Here is a 10,542-nt window from a genome sequence, read left to right as displayed (position 1 = left end):
TTCTTTATCCTTAGCGAAAAATGACCGCAGGAATTTAACTGCAGGTTTCTGAGTCAGTTGTGAAATTCTTCTCCGTATGTCTGTGTCTGTACTATACTGCCCCCAGGTGGCCAAGGCACGCACACCAAAGGAGCAGCATAGCGTGCACCGAATTGAAGCCAAAATGTGGCAACAACTGTTTGACTCTTTACATTATATGTAATTATGTCATTACTATATGTTTTCATCAAGCACAATATTACCTAGTACTATTTTTCTTTTTTAAAAAACATCACAAAATTTGTAGTTGTTTCTTTGGGAAGGATGGAAAAGATTGGCATTTCAATGGGGGAAGCTAATTTGAGATACGAGTGTTTTGAGTAATGAGCGTAGTGACGGAACGAATTAAAATCATATCTTAAGGCACCACTGTATATTTAAGTTGCTTACCAAATGTCAACCTGTAATTTTGCAAATTTTTGGTTTATTCTGGTTTATTCCCACTGATTCCTGTTAATTCCCATGGAATGTTTCTACTTAAAAAAGTCTCAGAATATTTCAATCCAAAATGGCACTACTACAAGGACTGAATAAAAGAGCCAACACGCACTCTGAGGGTTTGTAGGAGCGACGTTTAATGGGATCATGATTGTCTTTGGGGGAGGTTATACATTTAATTGGATTAAGGGACAAAAAAAGTACAAGCGCTCCACATTGACTCCCGCGAACAAGTCTGCTTTAAATACACGACAGGGGTAGGAAAAAATACATTTCAGATGTACAAAGAGTCATGACTTGTGACAAATGACAGCTTTTATTTCCACCCCCAAGGTTGTCCGAAGGGCTGACAAATATTACACGAACACGGCGTCCGCTTCTTTGTTTTGTGTGTTCTTTTTTAAAAAAAAAAAAATTTTTTTTAAAAAGTAAATTTTTTTGGTTGGATCATCTGGTCTTCTCTTTCATTAGTTTTTAGAGGCTGAAGTGACCTCAACATGACTCAGTGGCCAACATTCATCCCCCACCCCAAGCCCCCTGAAGGGCCCTAACAACATAGCTACACACGCACACGCAAGCACGCGCACGCGCCCACACACACACACACACACACACAAACGCAAACGGGCGAGGTACTATGGTTGCGACCTTACTGGGGAAGGGGCTAGGTTAGCCTGGAGCTAATGTCACAGCGTGCTAGTTGTGGACGCGGCCAAACGTTTTCCGATGTAGATTCTAAAAAACAAAACAAAAACAAAAAAATAAGAGAGAAGAAAAGACAAATACATTATTATAAATATGAATATTGTTACTAGCGCAGTGAATCAAATGTGAATAATTAAACAGTTTGTGCATCATGATCTCATGCTTCAAAACCCATTGACATTGTGCGGCTCCTTCTGGTACTCGCGCCTTGGCCACCAGGGGCCTGTGTAATACCTGCATACGTCTATAGAGTGGACCTCCATCTATTCGCAGGGGACAGGGGCCGAGTCGGACTCCGAATAGTGCATTTCCGCTATAATGAAAGGTGCTCCTCTAAAAGTGATTATAACTGCTATTAACTGCACTATTGACTTTGTTAATAGTGTAAAACAGTGATTCTCAAAGTGCGGTACTAGTGCTACTAGTGGTACACAGACTCCCTCTAGTGGTACGTGAACATAAATCACTGAATGAAATGGTCAAACCGTGCATGTTATAGTGGTTTAAGCTTTTTTTTAATCCAGTAAAATTCCATCTGATAAGAACAGTTCAGTTGTATTTAACTTTAAAGTACAACACATTAGCATTTAGCATTAGCATTAGCAGTCTAGAACAGTTTGTTTTCAAACATTTCTTTACGTATTTTTATGTCCCATATATTTTATTTAAATCATTATTAACGTTGCATAATGTTAAAGGTGATGTAGCGAACATACTTTTTTCGGACCAAACTCTAAACCACCATGTAATTTCTTCAAATTTGTTTTTCTTGTTATATATACAGAGTACATATATACATATATATATATATATATTTTTACCATATTATAAAATGCTGAACCAGCAATTAATCTTCTTATATATATCATATAAAATATAATATTTTAGAATGATAACAATTTTAAATATAAAAAAGCAAGAAAATGAATTGCTATTATTTATTGTTACATCGTTGTATGAATCTTTTAACAAATGTATAAAAAAAATCATGTTAAAGTTAATGTACTATTTTTTTAAAATTTTAATTCATGCTACTTATTATAATCCTAAAATGAAATTTCAACCCTATCCAAAGTATGAGGCTACCTGGCCACACCTGCAAGAAATACTGTCTGCTCCTCGCAGCAGTAGACTGGTAGGAATGTGCGTGAGGGTCGTACCCGATGCCCAGCGTGAGGAGATGCGAGGCCAGCAGCGAGGGGACGAGGACGAGGAGCACGTCGGACGAGAAGATCCCTCTCTTCCTCATCACCTCCGTCTTGCGAATGCTGAGCGAGCTCGACTGCTTCGGGTGCTGAAACACGAACTCTCTGCGCAAGACCGACAAAACATGTCAAAGCGCAACAGTCCGGCGTCGGCATTCAATGAAAACAATGTATCTCCATCATTTCGGGATTTTTGTTGTTTCATCCGAAAATAATAATGAATACATATAGAAAACAATTAGTTTGGGATGTGAAAAAAACCTCTGCAGTGACAATATGCTAAAGTATCGCATCACATCATCAGTGTGGTTGTAATACTGTACATATGCGACTGCTTGAAAAAGCAAAATATTTTTAAATGTAGTTTTATTGCAACATATTACCTGTATGTTTTTAAAATAGTAAAATATTATAAAATATTACATATTTATTTATTTGTTCGATTTGTATTTATTTTTATTTATACTGTTTGGAACTTACACAATACACACCTGTAGTAGTAATAAATTAAAACCATGAGAAATATTATGCAATACACACATGTAGTAGTAATTAATAGTTAAAAAATATATACCTATAAATGATGAATGATAATGAAATAAAAAAATAAACATAATTCATGATCAAAAATGCACTAACTGAGTAATACAAAACACACTAAAATAAAAACATGAATGAATAAATAATTTAAAAATGAATAATAATTTAAAAAAATGAAATCAAAAACAAAAATGACTACAAAATGAATTGATCTAACACAAAAACAATTTAAAGGAAATCAAATTAAAAATATGAATTAGGCGTGTTACAAACAAAATCCAAGGAAATCAAATAAATTAAGAAAATATTTACTCCGAATGAAATAGAATGCAAGCTATAGGAATGGATGAATAATTGCAAAATATTTCTGAACTATTTTGAAGTGCGTGTTCTTACTTGGGCGGCATGTTTTCAGGCCTGCTGGACCAGTCCCACACCCAATCAGTGTCCACTCTCCTGTCATTCTCCTCCTGTGCACATCACCACAAAGGGATCATATGAGCAGTACAACACAATAAATATTACAGCTACGAATGAGTTGGCGGTAAGTCGAATGAACTCGCGAATGCGCTGGAAAAAAAAATGAATCCCGAATCATAATTTTCACATATGAGTCAAAAAGTAACACACGACGCACTTTATTCTGGCAAGAGCTGCAATGCTGCGGAACTGCGGAACCTGCAGAATATCCTTTGTTTACGTTTGCGCAGTTGTACAATGGCTACCAGGTCCTGTAGCTGGTCATGAATCACACATGTATCCATCCATCCAAGAATGAAAAAAAAAACGTTCAACCTCAACACTTTCAAAGATGACGCGAATGGAAAATATAAATTGTTGAACAACAGTTAACAATATTATGATGACTTATACCTGTATGGTGATACAATCACTGTCAGGATCACTAGGAGGTCTCGGAGAGCCGTTCGACTGCGGGGTCCCAACCTGTGGGGGACTGAAGACAGTGAGAGGACATTATTGTTTTGAATTTACATGATATAAACGAATCAAAATCACCCCTATCCAATCCATTATCCATCGTGCTTTTCCTCATAAGGGTCGTGGGTAAGATTGGGCCTGTACAACCTGGATGTCATGTGCGCGTGTATACTTGCGGGTACTGGCCCCCCTCCTTTCATTATCCCTGATTACTTCACGTATTTAAACTCGTGCCTCATTCCATCTCGTCGCTAGTTCGCCGTACCTTGTCGGTCCAGTATTCCTTTATTCTCTCCATTGACTCATTGTGAGCGTCAAACCTGTTTCTTTTTTTTTTTTACCTCACCTCTTTGCTTCACATTTTTGGATACCGTTGCCTACGCTGATTGACCATTGTATTGAACTCAACTCCTTTACCTTTGAGTCTTGCTTTTGGCTCATTCACCTTGTACCATCCATGTCCCAGGGGAGATATAAACAAACAACTATTCACACTCACATTCACACTTGTGGACAATTTAGAGTCTTAAATGAACCTCACGTGCTTGTTGTTGTTGTTGTTGTACCCAGCGAAAAGCCACTCAAGCAAACTCCACACAGGAAGGCTGAAGCCCGATTTCGAACAAGCAATCTCGAGACTGTGCAGTGGATGTGCTAACCGCTAACCCAAGAAAAATGTCAATCCTGAATGAATAAATCATAATAAAAGAAAATGAAATTAATGACCAGAAAACACCACAAACTAAAAGCTGTTAAATAACTGCAATTACTGTATGTGTTTACAGTCAACCATCAGCTGCTGCAGCTAATGCAAGCGACCGCACGCACACTGTGATCGTGAGATGACAATTTCAGTATCCCGGTGCTTTCATGCTGGTCCGTGTCAACAACTGGTTTGATGTTATGTTAAAGAGGTAGAAATGTCATTTATTTAAACTTAAAGTTCACAAGGTGTTGTGTGACGTGGTGGCTGGCCGCTACCTGTCTCGATTCCTCTCGCACTCCAGCTGGGCCTCCAGCAGGATCCTCTCCAGCTCCCCCTGCAGGGCGGAGGAGATGCTGTCCTCCGGCCCCGTCAGACTCTCCCTGCGGCTCACGGCGGCGATCAACTCCTCCAGTTTCACCCAAGAACCTGAAGGGAGGAAATATACATGCATTACGCAGCCGTGGGAAGTCACACATACTAATACTACATTACTGTACTTACTGTAAGTACATTTTTCAGGTATCTGTATTGTACAAGACTTTCCGTACTACCCTAATACTTCAATTTCTATGGTATGATATTATGACACGATTCTTGCAATATTATGACTGATTTCATTCTTGCAAAATTCACATTTTTTAATGACAAATTTTGTTCTCGGAATATTTCAATATGAGAATCCATCTATAAATCGCTTTCCAACTTTGTTCTTGAGTTTTATTCTACTAATATTTTTTGTGTGAAATTTTTAAAAATATTTTAGCAATATATTTTCTTATGAAATTGTTCTAGAAATACTGACTCTATTCTTGCAAAATTGAAACAATTAGAATTTTTTATTCACATAAACCTTTGATTTTTGTTTTAGTCTCTTTGCATGAAACTCCTATTATATATTTTAAAATGTCTATTTTCACATATTACGCTCTTTTGGTCGTAAAATAAAAAATTGCATTCTCATAATTTTTCAATTTTATTCCCTTGAAGTTACATTAAAAAATTCAGACCTTATTTTACTAAAATTAATTTTTTTCCACAAATATTATTCGAAAAGTTTTTTGGGGTAATATTTTCATTTTATTCTTTTGAAATTGTATAAAAAATTCTGACTTTGTAATTGTAAAATGCATTTTATCGCATGCCGTTAAAATTGATTTGTGACAAAATTACACATTTTATTTTCAAAATATTTTGATTATATTCTCAATAAATCACATTTAAAAATTCCCATAAAGATTCTGACTGATTGTAAAAATGATTTCCTCCATGTATTATTAGAATCTTGAAAAAAAATTACGAATTTCATTCTCCTACTATTTTGATTTATTCTCTTAAGATTGCATTGAAACATTCCCATAAAATTCAGACTTTATTTTAACAAAACTTTCCCCCCAATTTTATATTGGTAATATTTCTATTTTACTTTCTTAACATTGCAATTTAAAAATTCTTGCAAAGTTCTGACTTTATTCTTGTATAATTATTATTATTTCTCTTCTTATATTCTGACATTCTGCAGGACTTTATTCTTGCAAACGTTTTTATGTTTCACACATTATTAGAACCTCTTTGTCATAAATATATAATGATAATAGCAACAAAACCATTTTATACAACAACTACTTTTGCTTATTTTTGTTTGATTTTATGCAAGACATGCTCTTAAATATACTACTGAAAAATATTTGTTCCTTCCTATATTCTGACATTCTTTTTCTGACTTTATTCTTGAAAACATATTGATGTTTTGCACATTTTTAGAACTGTTTAATTGTTTAAAAAATACGCATTATATTCTCATACTATTTCAATTTTATCCTCTTGAGAGTACTTTGGAAAATCCCCGTAAAATTCAGACTTTATTCTTATAAAATGCATTCCACCTCCCTCTTTTTTTTTTTCCTTCTGAGTGTGGCTTCAATGTTGCTTGGTCGCTGAGAGATGCTTTTGAATGCATGCGGGGCCATTGAGAGCCATCGATGAAAAGCAAATCATCACACACCGGGATTAAATGACTCAATGAACACAAAAGGTTCATCAGGTTCACAAAAAAACACACGCACACACACACACACAGTAAATATACACACAGCACACACATGCACGGTGGTGTTGGTCCACAGTTCAACAGTAAGCAGGCCTGACAGCATGCTCGCTTACGTAAGATCTTATTACTGTTGGAGATTAGCCATTCACCCTCTTACGCCCCCCACCCCCCTCACTTGTTGTTTGTGCACAACATTTATAGCCAATCGCAGCCTTTCTCCACTTCCGTGATGTCGTTTGTGTGTGTGTGTGTGTGTGTGTGTGAGACATGACTGAGCACAGTGGAGCGTTGAGGGGAGGAATCTGTGCCATTGCCCTAGTTTGGCTTTTTTTGTTGTTGTTGTTGGTCCTTACAGAAGAGATTTATGACATAACCGCTTTGATGATCTATCTGCAGCAGTTCTTGTGCTGCAATGCTGTGTTGTTGCGGGGCATCAAAGACCTTATATAACAACAACATGTTCGCTATTTATTTTTAAAAATATTTTTCTTCAGCTAACAATAAGATTTATTGGTGGCGGGGTTTTAATGAAAATGAATTCAGAATTTGACAGGATTTTATTTGGGAGGCATTTCAATGAGACAAAGTAATTGTTTAAAAAAAACAAAACATCTCGAGTAACTTTAAAAGAACATGTAGTCTGTGATTTTACGAGTACAAAACGTAGAAAAACATTTCAGTTACAATGACGGGATATTTTAAAATTTTACGAGACTAGAGTTGTAATTTTGACATGATTTTAAGAAAATAAAGTTGAAATATTATGGAAATAAAGTTGATATATACAATATATATAGTTAATATTATAAAATAATATTGCACAAAGACAATTTGCAGTATAATTAAGAAATAAAACAACAAGCATAATTTTATAATATAACGACAAAGCTAATGATTGACAAAAAAATTGGATTTGATTATTATTTTCTGCTAGTATGACGAGAGTAATTTAGTAAGAACATATTGTGTGTAGTCATACACGTACTTACAATTACAAGTCAACATTTTTAGAAAAATGTTTCACTTGGAATGATGAGCTATCCAAAGTTTTATGAGAAAATAGTTTTAATTTAATAAAATGAAGTCAAATATTGTGGGAATAAAGCTTTAACATTGCAAAAGTCGTAGTATGATGAGAAAAAAAATTCGGTAATTTTATGTCACAATTTTGCAACAAAAATAATTTTAAAATGATTTGGATTTTTATATATGTTTAGGGGTGGCACGGTGGACGACTGGTTAGAGCGTCAGCCTCACAGTTCCGAGGACTCGGGTTCAATCCCCGGCCCCGCCTGTGTGGAGTTTGCATGTTCTCCCCGTGCCTGCGTGGGTTTTCTCCGGGCACTCGGGTTTCCTCCCACATCCCAAAAACATGCATGAATTGGAGACTCTAAATTGCCCGTAGGTGTGACTGTGAGTGCGAATGGTTGTTTGTTTCTATGTGCCCTGCGATTGGCTGGCAACCGGTTCAGGGTGTACCCCGCCTCCTGCCCGATGATAGCTAGGCTAGGCTCCAGCACGCCCCTGACCCTAGTGAGGAGAAGAAAAAGAAAATGGATGGCTATATTTTTTGGCCTATTCACTTTTTTATTCCAATCTTTATTCCAATAACCCCCGTTATTCGTAGAGGATTGGGGCCAAACCCTGCCGCAAATCGCGAAACTCAGTGAATAAACTGATGGCCCATCAAAAGGGGCTTTTAACTGCGTACAGATGCCACAAGATGGCGGGAAAGTACTTAAAAGAGAGAGGATGTTAAAGCATCAACACCATGCTTCTAGAATGTACACAATCTTGAACCCATGTTACATGTACAATTGGAATCAAGAGTTCAATGATTCAATACGAACAAAATAACCTTCACATGAGGCTCATCAACAGTATTGGCTAGCATACTTGTCTACATAACATGTAGCACAACATAAAAACAACAACAAAAAGATTCCACAAAATGGCGCCAAAGTCATTTGGCTTTAATTGCTTGAGCCTGAGCGAATAGACCAGATTTTCAGTGAATAACTCCCGATAGGTCTCCCCTGTCCCCCAAAAAACAAATCAGCGACTATGCAAATTTACAAATGTCGAACCGGGGGGCTCACTATAGTCTAATTTCAAATATGAATACTATATGTGGCTATGCCTGGTCTGTGGGCCATGCTAGTATATGATCATAGCGTAATTATTAGTCGCCAAGTAGACCTTTGACTTGAAAACACATTTGAATAAGATTTCTCAGAATTGGGAGATTTAGTGAATTAAAAGATTTAATTGGGCGTATGTTTTAGCATGATTTAAGTCAAACAACTTTGATTGGTGGTGCTCAAGTTTGGGGTGCTCGCCTGCAAGCGAGCTATAAGCGGCGAGAAATCTGTGCAGCTTAATTGGCTTACTGAGAAACACGCAGATGAGTCAGGGAATCCGTTTACACAGCAACGGTGTCAGTGGCGGTAACAATAACCGACACGGCATGCAATGTAACTGACTTGTAATAGTATCATTATTTAATAATTAATTTCAAAATGTATATAATTATACAGAATAGTTTCAATATTATTAAAATACATGAAACATATGAAACAAATGCAATTATTTTTAAATACATGGGGAAGTATTATTAATATTGTTGAACTGAATGATTAATTAAATCATTAAATGCATACAATAAAATAATACAACAAAAATGCATAAAATACAATGTAATAATAGTATATCAATAATGATTTTAATTTCATTGTTTATATAACAACAAAAAATAAAATAAAATATTCTGAACTGGTGTGAATTCAAACTACTGTAATTGTTGATGGTAAATAAAAGAAAAACTGCTCACAGCGAAGGTATCAGTGGCGGCAACAATAACCAGTAGCATGCCGTAACCAAGTACAAATACTTCGCTACTGTACAGAAATATATATTTTTTTCAGGTATCTGTAGTTTGCATTTGAGCTGTAATATTAAGAGAAACATTTCACGAGAATAAACTGGTAATTTTGACAGGAAAAATATTTAAACTCACAGAGTTGATTCTCTCTATACTTTAAGAATTACAGCTTTATTCTTTTAAGTGTGGATTGTTTTGTTTGTATTACTAGCCTTAAGTCATTTGAGTAGTATACATTTGAGGATATTTTCTGATTTTATTTCACGAGAGCAAACGTGTAATTTTAGGAGAAAAACAAGCACCCAAATTCCAACTTTATTCTTTTAAAATGATTATTTTTGTTTGTTTGTTTGTTATTTCAAGTAGGTTTGTTTGATGTATTCCAAGACACGCGCCATAATAAAAGAGCACCAAGAGGGTGGTGCTCTTTTAGCATCACTCACCGTAGAGGCCGTCCTCTGGTGTCTGCTGGCCGGACATGTTTGGTCTTCCTGGGAGGCTGGGGGGCTTCCTGGTGGAGGACTACAAGAGACGCCGACCAACGACTGATTCCCCCTGGGCAGCTTTGCGCTTGGTGGAAGCCTAAAAATACAAAAATAAAAAAAGCTCCCTGTGGCTGGACTAATCCACGCTGGCGCTTGCTGCACCCTCCTCCCTTCCCTCTGGCCACGTGTCAGCCAGGGCGGATGTAAACAAAAGCAAGCTAACATACAGCTGCCCTCCCAAATAATTTAAAGCTAACTCAAGCATGCAATTAAAATGTCTTTTGAATCTATGAATGAGCGCACGTTGTGCACCAGCAGTTTCACTGCTGATGAGTTAGATAATTTATTTGGAGACAGATCAACATGAGAGCGTTAGATAAGCCTCATGTTTTATTCACATTGAAAAGTCGAACATCGAAAGGGTCTCCTAGTTTATTTTTGTACAGGGTTCCCCCGCTACGTCGTGGTTCATCTTTCGCTTTCCCCCAACCCCGTTTTTTGTTTTTAGTTTTTCAAAGCCATCATTTTTTTTTTTTTTTTTTTTAATGCATTTCTAC

The 10,542-nt window shown here is 36.4% G+C and overlaps 1 protein-coding gene across 1 annotated transcript; it reads right to left on the bottom strand.

The window, feature by feature from the left end:
• Nucleotides 1-591: 591 nt before the first annotated feature.
• On the bottom strand, nt 592-10,123 carry zgc:73226 (uncharacterized protein LOC402792 homolog). Its single transcript, XM_061698670.1, has 6 exons — nt 9,944-10,123; nt 4,848-4,998; nt 3,801-3,882; nt 3,324-3,397; nt 2,343-2,492; nt 592-1,212 (listed from the first exon to the last, which is right to left on the bottom strand). Exons 1-6 carry the CDS (start codon nt 9,978-9,980, stop codon nt 1,164-1,166), a joined length of 543 nt encoding a protein of 180 aa, XP_061554654.1. The 5' UTR covers nt 9,981-10,123; the 3' UTR covers nt 592-1,163.
• Nucleotides 10,124-10,542: the final 419 nt, after the last annotated feature.

The sequence above is a fragment of the Phycodurus eques genome, chromosome 15, assembly GCF_024500275.1.
Source record: "Phycodurus eques isolate BA_2022a chromosome 15, UOR_Pequ_1.1, whole genome shotgun sequence".
Lineage (NCBI taxonomy): Eukaryota > Metazoa > Chordata > Actinopteri > Syngnathiformes > Syngnathidae > Phycodurus > Phycodurus eques.
Note: the sequence above shows the minus strand (reverse complement) of the source record. Positions and strands in the feature narration are given on the sequence as shown.